This window comes from Palaemon carinicauda, chromosome 21 (genome assembly GCF_036898095.1).
Source record: "Palaemon carinicauda isolate YSFRI2023 chromosome 21, ASM3689809v2, whole genome shotgun sequence".
Lineage (NCBI taxonomy): Eukaryota > Metazoa > Arthropoda > Malacostraca > Decapoda > Palaemonidae > Palaemon > Palaemon carinicauda.
In genome coordinates, this window is record NC_090745.1 from 100,507,365 (window position 1) to 100,524,737 (window position 17,373).

The 17,373-nt window shown below is 36.2% G+C and overlaps 1 protein-coding gene and 1 long non-coding RNA gene across 2 annotated transcripts in view; one reads left to right on the forward strand and one right to left on the reverse strand.

The window, feature by feature from the left end:
* The window catches only part of LOC137615365 (uncharacterized), a 68,588-nt gene extending 54,391 nt beyond the window's left edge, over nucleotides 1-14,197 (reverse strand). Inside the window, exon 1 of the mRNA XM_068345181.1 lies at nucleotides 14,110-14,197. Coding sequence (XP_068201282.1) covers nucleotides 14,110-14,111 — 2 coding nt within the window. The 5' untranslated portion in view covers nucleotides 14,112-14,197. The remainder of the gene's footprint in view (nucleotides 1-14,109) is intronic.
* Nucleotides 1-14,264, forward strand: part of LOC137615371 (uncharacterized) — a 59,723-nt gene extending 45,459 nt beyond the window's left edge. Inside the window, exon 3 of the long non-coding RNA XR_011039231.1 lies at nucleotides 14,128-14,264. This is a non-coding gene — a long non-coding RNA (uncharacterized lncRNA). The remainder of the gene's footprint in view (nucleotides 1-14,127) is intronic.
* Nucleotides 14,265-17,373: the final 3,109 nt, after the last annotated feature.

The window sequence follows — 17,373 nt, forward strand, 5'->3', positions numbered from 1 at the left end:
GTCATCTGATTAAATACTTTTCGGTTTAGAGAAAGTGGCATTTTAATTTTCATAATATAACTTTGTTTACCAAATTCTCTCCATCCTATACTAATCCTTCTTTTAATTTCGATTTCGTGTCCTGTGGGTACACTTACTGTCTGTCTTAAATACTACCATGTCTAGAGATTCGTCCCTAACTTAATTGTATGCAATTTCATTGAAGATTATCTTAGTTTTAATCATAATGAATTTCAATCATCTTTTGCAAGTTCTCCCATGATTCACAAAATAAAACCATGGCATCTGCAAATCTTGAGTTGTTAAGGTATTCATTCCCCATTAATAATAATCCCTACATGTCTCCACTCTAAATTCTTAAAAACTTCTTATATGCATTCTGTGAATAATTTAGGAGAGATGGTTCTCCCTGTAACTCCTTTCTCAATTGGCACATTCTCACTATGTGTAGTTTTAGGATGCTGTATATCCTGTTTAGATATCTCCAAGTGTTCTAACATAAGCATCATCTACTACTACTACTACTACTACTACTACTACTATTATTATTATTAATATTATTATTATTTATTATTATTATTACTACTTGCTAAGCTACAACCCTAGTTGGGAAAAGAGAATGCTATAAGCCCAGGGCTCTGACAGGGAAAATAGTGTAGTGAGAAATGGTAACAAAGAAAATTAAGATATTTTAGGAAGAGTAACAACATTAAAATAAATAGTGTTCCCTAAAGCAAGAGAACTCTAACCCAAGACAGTGGAAGACCATGGTTCAGAGGTTATAGCACTACCCAAGACCAGAGAATAATGGTTTCAATTTGGAATGTCCTTCTCCTAAAAGAGCTGCTTACCATAGCTAAAGAGTCTCTTCTACCCTTACCAAGAGGAAAGTGGCACTGAATAATTCCAGTGCAGTAAACCCCTTGGTGAAGAAGAATTATTTGTTAATCTTAGTGTTGTCAGGTGTATGAGAACAGGGGAAACTATGTAAAGGATAGGCCAGGCTATTTGGTATGTGTGTGTGTGTGTGTGTGTGTGTAAGCAAAGGGAAAATAAGCCGTAACGAGAGAGAATGATCCAATGTAGCACTGTCTGGTCAGTCAAAAGACCCCATAGCTCTCTAGCGGTAGTATCTCAACGGGTGGCTGGTGTCCTAGTCGACCTGCTACCTATATTCTTTGTCTTTGAAGGGCTTTCATTACTGCTGAGGATTTGACAAAATCAAAAGCTTTCTCATAGTCTATAAATGCCATACATAGTGGTTTGACATACTTTGTTGATTATTCTATCAGCCAGTTAATTGCATGAATATGGTCAGATATTGGATACCCACTTCTAAAGCTTGCCTGTTCTCTTGGTTGATCAAGGTCTAGTTGTCTTTCTATTCGGCATAATATGACCTTTGTAAATATTTTATATATCACGGAGAGTAAACTAATTGGGCGGTAATTTTTCAGGTCTTTTGTATCTCCCTTTTTTTTTAAGGAGTAAAATAATAAAGTATTTCCAAGTTGTAGGTATAGAGCATTCTTGCCGACATTTGGTCTAGAGTTCAGCTAGTTTTACTACTATGAAATCTCCTCCATCTAATATATATATATATATATATATATATATATATATATATATATATATATATGTGTATATTATATATATACAGTATATATATATATATATATATATATATATATATATATATATATATATATATATATATACTGTATATATATAATATACATATATCTATATATATATATATGTATATATATATACACACACAGTAGGTTGGCCAAGGTACCAGACACCCATTGAAATACTAGCGCTAGAGTTATTGGGTCCTGTGATTGGCCAAATAATACTACATCAAATCCTTCTCTTGTTACGGCTTTTTTTTTTTTTTTTTTTTTTTTTTTTTGCCAGCCTAAACATATACACATCGAATAGTGTGCCCTAATCTTCACACATTCTCTCTTTCCTCATACACCTGGCAACACTAAGATAAACTAAAAAGTTATTCGTTACTCAATGGTTTAACTACTACGCTGTAATTGTTTTTTCCTCTTGCTAAGGATACAAGAGACTTTAGCTATGGTCTTCAGCTCTTCAAGGAGATGGGCACTCCAAAATCAAACCATAGGTCTCCAAAATTGGATTGTGCCATTAGCTCTGTATGATTGTCTTGTACTGTCTTGGGCTATAGGTCTCTTGTTAGAGTGTAAACTCAGGCACACTCTCATTTCCTTTCCTCACTGGGCTATTTCCCCTGTATAGCATCCTGCTTTTACAACTAGGGTTGTACATTAGCTAGTAATAATCATTATCCTGACACTCTTATATTTACACTCTTATATATAGGTATACTCTTAAGTATATGTATGTGTATAGTAAAAGTTAGTAGGAAATATTGAAATATTTTAGTGCCTAAAGCGGGGTTTACACGGGCGAGCAGCTCGTCGAGCCTGGCTCGACAACCCTGTGTTTGAATTGATGTTCGAGCTTGTAAACGGGCTATTTGGTTGTCGAGCGCGCTCGTCGAACGGCTTGATGAAAGTCAGGCTCATCTTGACTTTTGTGGGCGGAGCTACATTGTTTGACGAGCGGTGTGAACATGTGAACGGGTGTCGAGTATCGAACCTCAGTTGTTATTCAAACCTGCTAGAGGAAACATCATCAAAGAAATGAATAATGGCTCCCATTAATGAAAGCAAGAATGAGAAGGAAGTCGTACTTTGATTTCATACATACATATCGGGCTCATCCAGCTTTATGGAAAGTTAAATCAAAAGACTATTCCAATAAAGTAGCCAGAAACAAAGGAATAGCGGCTCTGCATGAAATATTGAAAGAACTAATTTTAATGCCTTAATTTTAAAGCAATAAGCAAGTTGGTGTGTGAAAATTTCTCTCTTTTTAGTTGCCAATCCTTCCTCCACTTTGATCTTTTTTTTTTCCCTTCTTAGTGCCACTGCTAAAGCAATGGCTATCAAATCGTCCTGGTCGAGAGACATGTTGACGTTGTTTTAGCACGAGGCACACTGAGGCTCGATGTACTGACTGAAAGCTCTTCGAGCCGTTCTACAAGTAGGTTCGACAACCGGGCTCGGCGAGCTGCTCGACCGTGTAAACCTGCCTTAACGCTTTCGTGTATTTTAACTTAATATCTTCAGGGTACATTACTATTATGCTAGTTAGCCGATAAGAGTTTTCTTTCATTTTCTTATTGCTCACTCATTAACGTCCTTCACTTGTAAATCACTTTGCAATGTACCATGAAGAGGTGAATAATATCTTAATGCAGGAAAGCGTTAGTTTAAGCACTTTGTTAAATTTCTATTAATTTCTTCTTTACTTGCTTCCGTTTCATCATGTAGCTGGGGGTACGTATTCTGTATTGCTACATTAACTTCGTCAAATTTTTCTCTTATTATAGGAGTGTTTATATTCTTTCTTGAAATTATTTTTTCTTTTTATTTCCTTAGATCTGGACAGAGTTTACTTCTCACCATTCTATGGTTGCTTGACTTTAACTTGTGTAACACTTACATTTTTAACTAAATTAAGTTTCTAACTCAAAAAAAATAGAAATCTATTTCGTTTTTAGTTTCTCCATTTGGGCTTCTCCATATCCATTTTGTATGTTCCTTTTTATAAGAAAAACTGTACATGATTTTAAAATTTTTCATCCAGCAATTTCTTCAAGCATATCTGTCATTTCTTATGCCTATTCCAAATTTACCTACTGCTGATTCTCCTCTTCTTTTAACCAACTTTAGTACTGAAATCACTTGAAACAAATCTAAGTGTTTTTTTTTTTTCAAAGATCTCTCCAGATGGATTCCTCTTTATGGGGTGTTATTGGTTCCCATGTGTGAATGATCTTCAGTTTATACTTCTTATTTAGTTTGATAAACAATCCTGCAATTTTATCACCAATAATACAAAATTTATCAATGTTAACGGAAGATTTTTATCATTAAGAAAACCCACTCCATTTTCTTCGTTCCTTTCATGTCCTTTAAAGTAGAAATGTAACTTTAAAAGATTCTCCAGTTCCAATTTCAATCATTCCTATTATATCCTGATTTATTTATTTCGTCTCTTCTAGTAACACAGCAGACATTTTGTGTAAAGTTTAGCTAGTTTTACAGCTATGAAATCTCCTTCATCTATTATTAAATAAAATGCTTGTCCATTTTCTCCTGGTGCTTTGCCTCTTTTTATGCCTTTTAATGCTTTCTTTACCTCTCCCACTGTTACTTTTGGTTCTGGCTCAGGCGTTTCACTATTTCTATTGGCAAAGTTACTTCTTATACCACTATTGTATAACATTACTTAGAAATCCTCTGCACTTTTTATCATTCCTTCTCTATTGTTGATAATATTTCCATTTTTATCCCTTAAAGCAAACATCCGCTGGCTCCTGATTCCAAGTCTTCTTTTACATCGATGTGATGCTTCTTCCTTTCTTTAGTGTTTCCTCAATTTTGACCTTTTGTGTTTACTAATGTCTTTTGAATTCTGTGTATTTATTGTTTGGGTAGTTCCACTAATTCTTTTTCATCTCTTGGATTTTACCCTCCTTTCTTTATTAGGTTTTTTGGTTTTCTATTCTTTTTCCTTGATCTTATTTATGAACTTTTCCACCTATTTCTTGTGCTGATTCCACTAACTTTGTTAAATTACTGGTCATTTCTTCTTTATTTGCTTCCATTTCATTATGTAACTGGGAGAACATATTTTTTATTGCTTTACTAATTTTTCCCTTATTACAGGAGAGTTTATTTAATTTATTTTAATAAAATTTTCTCTTTTTTTTCCCTTAGATCTGAAATAATTTAGCTTCTCACTCTTTTATGGTCGCTTGATTTTATATATATATATATATATATATATATATATATATATATATATATATATATATATATATGTGTGTGTGTGTGTGTATATATATATTGTGTGTGTGTGTATAATATATCAATAAATTAAAGGAAGCTATCTAAAATCATGCCTCTGAAGATCCCAAGTTGTGATTGTATTTCTTGATGTACCTTGGTAAGAGCACTCACTGCCTTCTGCGTCAGCGAGTTGTACCTCATTAGGGCACCTGGTTGGTTGGGTGTGTGGAAATATATATATATATATATATATATATATATATATATATATATATATATTATATATATATATACGCACACATATATACATATATATATGTATATATATATATATGTGTGTGTGTGTGTGTGTGTTTGTGTACACACACACACACACATATATATATATATATATATATATATATATACTGTATATATATATATCTATATATATATATATATATATATATTTATATATATATATATATATATATATATATATGTTTGTCTTCACACACACACACACACATATATATGTATATATATATATATATATATATATATATATATATATATATATATATGTGTGTGTGTGTGTGTGTTTGTCTTCACACACACACACACACATATATATATATATATATATATATATATATATATATATGTGTGTGTGTGTGTATGTATGTATATACTTACTGTATGTGTGTGTTCACTAATTGAAGATATTGTTAAGAATGCATAACAAGAATATGCCATTAAAAGATTAGATAAAACTGGGAAAGATAATTTATTCTCATAAATTTATACATTGGTTTACAAAAGCTTAGAAAATGGGCAAGGTCTGTGTGTTCTTGAAAAATTACTTTGAAAGATATAAACAATGCTTATTTCCTTTTTGAGGTTTTTGAAAGTGCTCAAGGTGACTGAACCACTGATCATTCATAGATATAGTTGAACTTTAGATGGTGATTCATTTGTTTAGAATCCCATGAGTATTCTCACTCATGTTTTGTTGATGTTATTCCCCAATGTTGCTAATTTATTATCATTATTGCTATTGTTGTTATTTCATGTTTTGTAATGGGATTAAATCACCATCTTCATGAGAAGGGCTCCTAAGAGGAGAGGTAGGGCCACTGTACTGACAGAGGAACTGTTGCAGATATCAGTGTTGCAATAGCAGATTTCAGCTGTGACTTCCTGATATGTGCCCGACGAACATTCTTCTGCATGTTTCAAAATGTAACAGTCGTAAACCGAGACTTCGTCGCTATCTTCTGTTAAGAAAGAAAGATTAACCATGAGTTGCATAAATAAAGATTGGAATATAGGAATAAAATATAAAGCTCGTCTAATTTAAATAAGAAGGTTATTTTATGCCATGTGTAATTAGTGCAATGAAGAAAGGATTTCATGGCAGCATAAATTGCGCACGCATCATGAGCAGTATATGCTCGATGAAATTCTAGTGATTTTTTAAGAGTTATTGTCTGGTTAAGGTCAGCAATTGGTTGAGTAACCACCAGTGAATGATAGAAATCTTTAACAAATACCCTCCAGATCAAGGGATCGGAGCTACCAATTCGTCATGGAAACCAGTCTTTAAAAAATAAAGAATCTTATTCATATATCATTGAAATAAATAGTGTATTTTTCTTTGGGATGGTAAATTTCCGCCAGTCAGAGAAATGGCTTCTAGAAATCTAATATGCTCCTGAAAGTATAAGAGATGAAATTTAAACATTGAAGCTGATTGGTATGAAACGATCACTGGTAGGGTTTATATAATTTATCATTGTTTTAAAGAAAATTTTCTTCAAGATTTTTGTATGGGTTGTAATTTTGAATGTATGACTTTTTTTTTTTTTTTATTACATAAAAGAACTCGACAGATATTTTATAAAGCTTTCAAAATTAATCATCGCTATTCTATTTAAAGGTTTGAAGGTCGCTCATGAATGGCAGAGGCAAGGGACAGTGACATTGCCCTAGCAATCAGGACAATGTCCTAGAGACTGACCATATGATACATGATCAGCCCCCAAGCCTCCTCTCTATCTGAGCTAGGACCAGGGAGGGCCAGGCAGTTGTTACTGTTGACTCAGCAGATAGACCTTTAGGCATCCCCAAAACCCCAACTTGAGCTCACAAAGATGTTAAGGTTGCAGACACTAATGGTACTAACGAGTCTGAGCGTGACTCGAACCCCTGTCTGGCAAACCAGTCAGGCCACAACAACCCCAACGAATACATATGAATATTTCTAATGGAAATATTGAAAGAGACCCGGTAATGGCTTTACACTAAGGAAAACATTTTTTGCGAACTCACTAAACTTCCCGGTTGCCTTCATGCAGGAACCAGGGCAAGGTGTCGTTATGGTAGTCCCCTCGTCCCCAAGGTAACACTCCAAGCAGTAACCTGAAGAAATAATAAGATGATGTGAGGAATAAATGATCCTGTATAAACAATCTTGATTCAAGACATGTACATTGCAGATGTATTAAGCAGGGAATTATATAATGCGTTCATAAGATCTTTCACATTCATATCTAGGCAATTCTTGGTGTGGACGCATAATATATATATATATATATATATACACATACATACATATATATATATATATATATTTATATATATGTATGTATGTATATACATGCATTTATATAAGTGTGTGTGTGTATATATATATATATATATATATATATATATATATATATATATATATATGTATATATGTATATATACTGTATATGCAGTATGTATATATGTATGTATAAGTAGATAGATAGATAGATAGATAGATATGCTCTATATACATATACAGTATGTACACATATGTATCTATATATAATTTTATATATATATATACAGTATATATATATATATATATATATATATATATATATAGAGAGAGAGAGAGAGAGAGAGAGAGAGAGAGAGAGAGAGAGAGAGAGAGAGAGAGAGAGAGAGAGAGAGAGAGAGTTATTAAGTTGTTTAATAATTAGTACGGTTTTTTTTCTGCCTGATACGCTACCTTCACTAATTGACACCAACAACAAAATCTTTTAGACTTCAGGTATTCAAATGGAAGAATTGGGAATAATATAGCTTACAGCAACATTGCTTCATCTGTTCTACAGCAACATTGCTGCATCAAGCTTTTGTCAGCGTCAGTGATCCCACCAAGTTTGACGTCAGAAAGAATTTAATATTCAATAATAAATCAAATTGGGATGAGAGTCTCCTATTTATGCTTTATGACTTTACATCTATTTACTTCAAGAGGCAAGCATGATAGCAAAGTTGTTCGAGATATGTCACATCATTCAAAAAGTAAATATGAAAATAGATCAGATAAATAAAAGCAGCTCACCTGTTTGGAAGACAGCAAATGCCACGATGGCAATTGCAACTACCTTCATGGGAAGAGAAAACCTGTCGAGGAAAAGTACAATTAATCTCGTTGAAAGTATTGATATTGCCACGGCCAACGAATTATAATTATTATTATTATTATTATTATTATTATTATTATTATTACTACTAGGAGGGTGGGCTGTGGCACCCTAGCAGTACCAGCTGAACTTGGTTTAGTCCCTTGTTAGGCTGGAGGAACGTAGAGAGTAGAGGTCCCCTTTTTTGTTTTGTTTCATTTGTTGATGTCGGCTACCCCCCCAAAATTGGGGGAAGTGCCTTGGTATATGTATGTATGTATTACTAGCAAAGCTACAACCGTAGTTGGAAAAGCAAGATGCTATAAGCCCAAGGGCTCCAACGGGGAAAAATAGTCCAGTGAGGAAAGGAAATAAGAAAATATATAAACAATATGAGAAATAATGAACAATTGAAATAAAATATTTTAAAAACAGTCACACCATCAAAACAGATTTTTAAATATAAAACTTAACCGCTGGTTATATAAAGAGCTGAAGTCCCCTGACGCCCTGGCAGAAATTCAAAATCTCGCGCTATCGAAGATACGGCAGGTGTATACCCGCACTCTAGCGGTAGTTCAGGTGGAACAACAACACACCTTCAGTTCTTCTTCTGCACGCCTAGCTGACTGTCATATTGAAGTTCACTCTCGTGGTTTTACTCTTTTGGGAAGTCGTTTGGTGATGTACAACGTTCTTTTCTGAGTTTAAGCTATCGTTAATTGTTTTCTCTTTATTCTAATCTTGAAATCTTTTTGTTTGAGGTTATCTTTCTTAATATTTCCCTTATTTTTTTCTCGTCGGTCTTTCACGTAACCATTCAAAATGGTGTGTTAGTGAAGGGTGTCGTACTAGACTTCCTAAGGGATCTATTGATCCTCATAATTTTTGTGTGAAATGTAGGGGTAAATTTTGTTCATTTGATGATAGATGTAATGAGTGTCTTTCTTTAACGGATGATGATTTTGTAACATACGAACGTTATGTTAGGAGACTAGAGAGGGATAGAGTTAGGCGTAGTTCTTCACGATCTGTGGATAGAGCCTTACCTAATGTTAATGTTCCTAATCCTATTCCTTCCCCCGTGGTGGTGGATCAGGAACCTACTATGAAAGACATGTTTACCGCTATTTTGACTCTTGGTGAGAAAGTCGAGTCCTTAGCGGCAGATAGAAATACGATTTTTTCTGAGTTAAAGGTACTGAAAAACCGTGACTCTGTCGGAACTGTGGAAAGTGTTTCGGTGTCTGAAGTAAGTGTACCGAAAAGTCGTGAATCTCTCGGTAATGTGAAAAGTGTTTCTAATGTGTTTAGTGTTGTGGAGGGTGCGTCTGCGTGATCTTGTCGTTCACCTAGCCTAAGACCTCTTTCGAGCTCTTGAACCCATGGGAGAAGTAATGTCGAACGGCTTAAGGGAACAAGAAGCGTCATCAATCGTGCAGACGTCCCCTCGAACGTTCCTGTTGCCGTTACTCAGGCCGTTCACCCTCATCGTAGGAAAGATGAGGTTCATGCGTTATCCCCGTCTTCTGATGAAGGGTCGGGTAGTGAGATCTGGCGTCGCGCGTCAAGACCGCTTAAACTGACGCATGAAGTTACTCAGCGTCAGGAATCGCCTGTGCGTCCAGGATGTAGTTCGTGGGACTCACCGGAACGTTTCCGTTCTCCCATTGCTTGCACTCCGGCTAAGCGTCCAGATCACCGTATTCGTGTTGATAAGATTCCTTCCGATTCAGACCTTGTTATGATTCATGCTCCTCCTCTTCCTTCAGATTGGCTTTCTTCTCCCAAAATACGTGGTGACGTTGGAACGAATGTTCCTTTAAGGAATTCTGTAGGTCCTAACTGGTCTATGCTTGTGACTATGAAAGAACAACTCTCGTCGTTTATAGATTCTTTTCAACCAGGTGTTGGCAGTATGTCTGGACGTCAGGCGTCAGACCAGTTATCGCACAGGCGATCGATGGTCTCTGGTGCTGACGAGTTATCGCTTAGGCGGTCTCCCAGTCATAGTGTTCAACATCAGGTTGATTTTGATGAGTCACGTCAGAGAAGTTTGGTTGAACGGTTTTCGTCTTCTGGTCATGAGGAAGAACATCGGCGTCGACAAGTGGACGCGACGCGTCAACGTTTTGAAGTAGTGGATTGCCCGCGTCAACAACTAGTGGACGCTTCGCGTCAAAACATCGATTCTCAGCGTCAACATCTTGACAGCTTTGATCGTTCGCGTCAACAGTTTTCGGACTCTACGCGTCCACTCAGCGATCTTCGGCAGTTGCCTTCTGAGTCCAGTCATCAATCTGGTCAACAGCAGTCGGACTCTAAGCGGTCTCGGCAGTTGTTAGTTGACGAAGAACATCTACCCTTCCATGTTTCACGTCAATCAACTTCGACCTCTCCCCGTCAGTTGGATGCAGATATTGACTTTGACAGGCAATGTCATCCAGACTTTGTTCCTTCAGTTCAGGCTGCAGCAGTTGCTGCACTGCCAGAAGACGAACTTGAGGAAAAGTCGGATGTGGACGAGCCTATAGAGGAAGTTTCTGAGAATGAGGAAGAGAAGCATTATCAACATGCTGTTGATCTTCGTAAGTTTATGTTGATTCTTACTGGAATTTTTCCGGATCAGTTTACTCCTGTGGCCCCTCGTTCTCCGCCTTCTGAGTTCATCTTAGGTAAAGCAACCAAAGTTCCAGTTTATACCCAGATGGTTCTTTCTAGGTCCTCTAAACGGGCCTTGAAATTAATGGGTTCCTGGTTGGACTCTAAGAAATCTTTTGGCAAAACGGCCTTTGCCTTTCCACCCGCAAGGTTGGCCTCTAAATCTAGTGTGTGGTACCAGACTGGTGAAGTGTTGGGCTTGAGTTTTCCTTCGTCTGCCCAAGGGGATTTCTCAAGTTTAGTGGATGCGTCTCGTCTTGCCTTAAGGAAAACTAAGATTTGGTGGTCTATTCCAGAGTTCGATCATTTGCTTAAGGGTCTTTTCAGGGCCTTCGAGGTGTTTAATTTCTTAGACTGGGCTCTGGGAGCTTTGAGTAAGAGGGTCTCAGATATGAAGGACATGGACACTAGTGGACTGGTTCATTTGATGTCCTGCTTGGACAAAGGTGTGAGGGATGGCTCCAATGAGTTAGCTGCCTTGTTCACGGCTGGAATCCTCAAGAAAAGGGCCACGATGTGCTCTTTTCTCTCTGCAGGAGTGTCTCCCTACCAGAAAACGGGCCTTCTTTTTGCTCCTTTGGCTAATACCTTATTTCCGCAAGAGTTGGTAGGCGAAGTTGCCACTGCTCTCACGCAGAAGGCCACGCATGACTTAGTAACCAATACGACAAGAAAAGTTTTGCCTTCGACGTTTTCCTCTCGTAAGCCTAAGGAATCCTCTTCTGGTTTTCGACCTTCTCAGTCCTTTCGTGGGAAATCCTCTGGAAGGGTATCTTTCAAACCAGAAGGAAGGAAACCTAGAAGCAGAGGAGGCAAGTCCGGCCGAGGTAAAGTCTGACTGCCCTTTCTTTCAGACAGCAGTGGGTGCCAGGTTGACTCACTTCTGGGAGGCTTGGGAGAGGAATGGAGCGGACCCCTAGTCCGTCCAAGTGTTGAAGGAGGGTTAGAAGATCCCCTTCCTGGCAAATCCTCCTTTAGTCACAGATCCGGTGGATCTTTCGCCCAAATACAGTGTCCAGAAAATTACGAATATAATTCGTAACTTTCCATATTTGTTTGTATTAACCTTTTATTTTGACTCAAAGGGAGTAGGTGGTTGTTTGATAGTTTTAAGTTGGTATTGAATTAGCTTGTTTTTCATTTTTTAACCCACTTCCATTGGTTCCCTTATTACCTTGTTATAACTATACAAACCGATATGGTTATGTACTGTAAGACAGAAGTAGAGACATCTCTCCGACGGCAGTATGGCAGCAACTCCTCCTCTAAGCCTTCTGTGAAATTACTAATCTTCGTTTTCAAGTGTTTTTCGCAGATGTGTTTTTTCATCAATAATAATACAGTGAGGAATATGTACAATATGTGGATGTTGTAAAAACCCCACTGGACCAATGGATATCTTCTTCTATTAGTTTGCCACGACCATGTGCCACGTAGAGACGTATACAGTTCTGAAGTCCTCGTCCTCGAGTTATGGCATCGTTGTGTGTGATTGAGCCCAAGTGGAGTCCTAGCTTGATGTGTCAAAAATTTGGCTCCTTTATCTGCAACGTGCTCTTGTGGTGAATGTCGTCGTCACTTCCACTTATATGCCTCTCTGGACAATAACAGGTATGGGGTTCAACTGAAGGAAGCGGGTTTTAGTTCGATTCCTAGTTATTGCCAGCACTTTCATTTATATTTAAGTAAAGGTCTTGCTAAATCCGTAATTATTAAATAACTATTCTTAGTCCTTTTGAGTCAATTTATTCATATAAAATTTCCAGGTTATTTGTGTCCAAGGTTGCATTTATGTTTATTAGCTTTGGTTAATTTTATTTGTGCGAAGCCCTGTAAAAGTTTTGCAGCTTAATTTTGAATAATTCTGGGGAAATTTAATTTGACTTACTGTTTCCATGTCACTAATAGCGATATTGTTCATATTTTTAGGACAGAGTGGTTACGAGCTAAACATATTCACTGAATAGGACTTTCTCGCTCCGTCTACGTTTGGATGAGGTCCTTTCGTCAACAGGAATTCTATTTAATTATAAACCGGTCTAATATACGAATGTATTATTTGTCTTGCCACCTTCAGCGTGTTTATTGTTAATTGTAAGGTGTTAATAATTATATTAATTTGTGTGTTAAGGCTGTTTAAATTACTTTCCTAAGTATTTGTTTAAGTGAATAAGTATACATAAAGTTTAGTTCATACAGAGAGGGTCCGAAGAAGCAAGCCTTGCGTCTTCAGACGTCTCTTTTATTAGAGAAGCAAGCAATAGAGGAAGTGCCTCTCTCTCTCTCTCTCTCTCTCTCTCTCTCTCTCTCTCTCTCTCTCTCTCTCTCTCTCATATATATATATATATATATATATATATATTATATATATATATATATATATATATATATATATATATATATATATATATATATATATACCAGCCACCCGTTAAGATACTACCGCTAGAGAGTTATGGGGTCCTTTGACTGGCCAGACAGTACTACATTGGATCTTTCTCTCCGTTTACGGTTCACTTTCCCTTTGCCTTCACATACACCGAATAGTCTGGCATGTTCTTTACCGATTCTCCTCTGTCCTCATACACCTGACAACACTGAGATTACCAAATAATTCTTCTTCACTAAGGGGTTAACTACTGCAATGTAATTGTTCAGTGGCTACTACTTTCCTCTTGGTAAGGGTAGAAGAGTCTCTTTAGCCATGGTAAGCAACTCAAAAATCAAACTATTGTTCTCTAATATTGGGTAGTGCCATAGCCTCTATACCATGGTCTTCCACTTTGTTGGGTTAGAGTTCTCTCGCTTGAGGGTACACTCGGGCACACAATTCTATCTAATTTCTCTTCCTCTTGTTTTGTTAAAGTTTTTATAGTTTATAAAAGAAATATTTATTTCATTGTTGTTACTGTTCTTAAAACATTTCTTTTTTTCTTGTTTCCTGTCCTCACTGTGCTATTTTCCCTGTTGGTGCCCCTGGGCTTATAGCATCCTGCTTTTCCAACTAGGGTTGTAGCTTAGCAAGTAATAATAATAATAATAATAATAATAATAATAATAATTGCTTATATGTATATATTCTGTAATTAGTAAATACACAGAGTAACAATGTAACAACAAATTCTAAGACTTACATCTCCCACTCCTTTCAGAGACCAGTAAACGAAGAAAGCCACCGCAGTCAACTGACCACGTAAACATAATATTGCCTTTTCAATGATAAAGTCTGCCACGATGGGCGGATCTGATACAGCGATCGATAAACCTAGTCACGAGGTCTCAGGACCCCATTGATTTGATTGCAGATTAATTATTATTATTATTATTATTAATATTATTATTATTATTATTATTATTATTATTATTATTGCTAACGGAGCTACAACCTTAGTTGGAAAAGTAGGATGCTCTAAGTCAATTAGTCTCATAATGATTTTTTACTTGTGCTATTTTAGTTATTAAAAATTAATTCATTCATTATTCAGTATGATACACGAAAAATATTAATAAAAACACTTAGTGTTTATTTTTCTTATTATTACGTAGGTAAAAAGGTAAACAATGAACGTGTCCGTATACAGTCACTTGATCTAATTGGCTTTGAAGTTTCTATTAAGATTATTTCTTCAGAGACTAAATTTAATTGATATCTGTGAAATCCTTCTTGATTTGTAGATTCAGCAATCCAGTTTAAAATCGTCCATACAAGAACGGAAATCCTAAATTCATTATGGTAATGCTCTTTAGCGTTACTATTTCGAGAATAATATATAGGCCTATGTATGGGAAAAAGCCTTTAAAGACCGGTATAACCGGTCAAACGGTTCGTCGAACGCGGTTCGACAGACAAAGGTTTGAAGTGATGTTCGAACGTGTGAACGGGTAACACGTTCATCGAACGGTTAGAAGAAAGACTGTTCTCGCCTGACTTTTGTGGGCGGGGCATCATTGTCAACAAGCCATATGCATTTGTGACTGACTCCACCGCTTCGAGCCGTTTGACAAGCGGGTTCGACAACCTGATTCGACGAACCGTTCGACAGTGCAAGCCCCGCTTTTATCAGTACATATCAAAATGAACCCAGTTAATCAACTTATTGTAATTTCGACAGTCAATTAATTCATGCATTAATAAATGATAAATGCTTGCGTTCGTCACTTGAGCTGTCTTCTGCATTTATAAGATTCACCAGTTTGAAATCTAATGATCTCTCTTTGTCCGAAAATGCATTAATGGTGCTGGAGATGCTCAAATGTTAAGGATTTGTAGATCATAATAATAATGGTATTAATAACAGTAATAATAATTAAATCTGAAAATTAAAGGCGAAAATATGAAATAAAAACCGTTCTTTAACATACATTTAAAACCTGCTTTTTTTCCAACTAGGGTTGTAGCTTAGGTAATAATAATGATAATAATAATAATAATAATAATAATAGTAGTAATAATAATAATAATAATAATAATAATAAAGATGATGATGATGATAATAATAATAATAATAATAATAATAATGATAATAATAATAATAATAACAGCCAATATCAGTAGTACTACCTCCCACGGGAACAATGACATTGCTGTTGCACTGCAACGCCCCTTCAGTGGTCGCTAGTTCTCGTCAATCCTCAGCTCGACGTGATTAGCTATCAATTATTCACAGGATTTTTTTTTTTTGTGATATTCTCACCTTTTTTTTTTTCAAAACTGAATATATTTCGCCTGAGGGATTACCTGTGATTTCCCCATTTGTTAATTTATTTATGCATTATAGCGTTACTCATTAATTAGCAAGCATGAGTAGAAAAATCGATGTTGGTATAGACAAACAAACGCATATGTATTTATATAATTAAATACATATATATATATATATATATATATATATATATATATATATGTGTGTGTGTGTGTGTGTGTGTGTATGTGTGTGTATTACATGTACAAGTATGTAGCATTACAGTAGTTTGTGTGTCTCAAAACACATGGGCAAAATTACATTTCAATCAGATGGGGAGTAAATGCTTAATATGTAAACCAGACAATGGCATCTCCCCTATATAATAAAGAGAAAATATATGGGTATATATTTATTGTACACACACACACACACACACACATATATATATATATATATATATATATATATATATATATATATATATATATATATATATATATATATATATATATATATATTTCTTTCCGGTCACGCCAGCTGAAAGTCGTATAACTACTCGGTCTCTCTCCGTCCCTAGGGTGGGGGGAAAGGGAGCAGTCATACCATATTGAGAGAGTTTGCAGTTAGGAAAGGGGTTGGATATGTGTGTGTTTGTGTGTGTGTGCATATCTAGTTAAATATGTAGCCGTCATTATGACTAGTCGCGTATACTAGTAAACAGAACAGTTTTACATTGACACCCTTCTCGATTCCAAAGCTCGTTGTCTTGAAAAGGTCTTATTATGGAACTCGGTAAACCTTTGCGATTCTCACTCTGCTTGTCTTTGCCTGATGGAGATAACCTTTAAATGCCGCTCTTGAGTAGCAGAGGCAAGGATGTACCTGCCCCTGAGACTGATCAGCGCCCAAGCCCTCTCCACCAAAGCTAGGACTAGGGAGGGCCAGGCAATGGCTGCTGATGCCTCAGCAGATAGACCTATATGTCCCCCAAAACCCCCCAACCTTACCTCACAAAGATTGTAAGGTGGCAGACACTAAAGGAACTAATGAGTCTGAACGGGACTCTAACCCCCGTCTGGCAAACGCCAGGCAAAGACGTTACCAATCAGGCCATCACAACCTTTCCATAAAAGACACGAAAGTCCGCTGTTTTCATTGTACTCCAATTACGCATTTCTTCACATTTTTCTCGGACCTGGGTTTCCATCGACCTCCACTATTAAAAATAAATTAGACTTTTCTGACAAAACTTGGATAAAAATTAATTTTTGTTGTCCGATACGAAGACTCGCTAACAGTAGGCCTACTGACGAACGGTTTAGATTTGGATGAATTCAGCCTAAAAAGAGAGATATTTGTTAGCATAGGAAGCTATGGTCTGAAGATATCACAAGATATCACTTACAAATCCGTTACATCTGTGAATAATGAAGTCCAAAGTGATACGGTCTCGCCAATCCTGATACTCTCTCTCTCTCTCTCTCTCTCTCTCTCTCTCTCTCTCTCTCTCTCTCTCTCTCTCTCTCTCTAGTTACGCATTAAAGTAAGAACCAACGGTGAAAATGTGGTAAAAGTTTCATACAAGAGAAAAATATGTAACGGGAATAATCAGAGCGCCCTAGAGCAATGAGTCTTGCCGATGAACATTTGAAATTATGTTAAAGGATACCATCTTTCTTTTAACAAAATGTAAAGAAATCTTTCCCATATTGT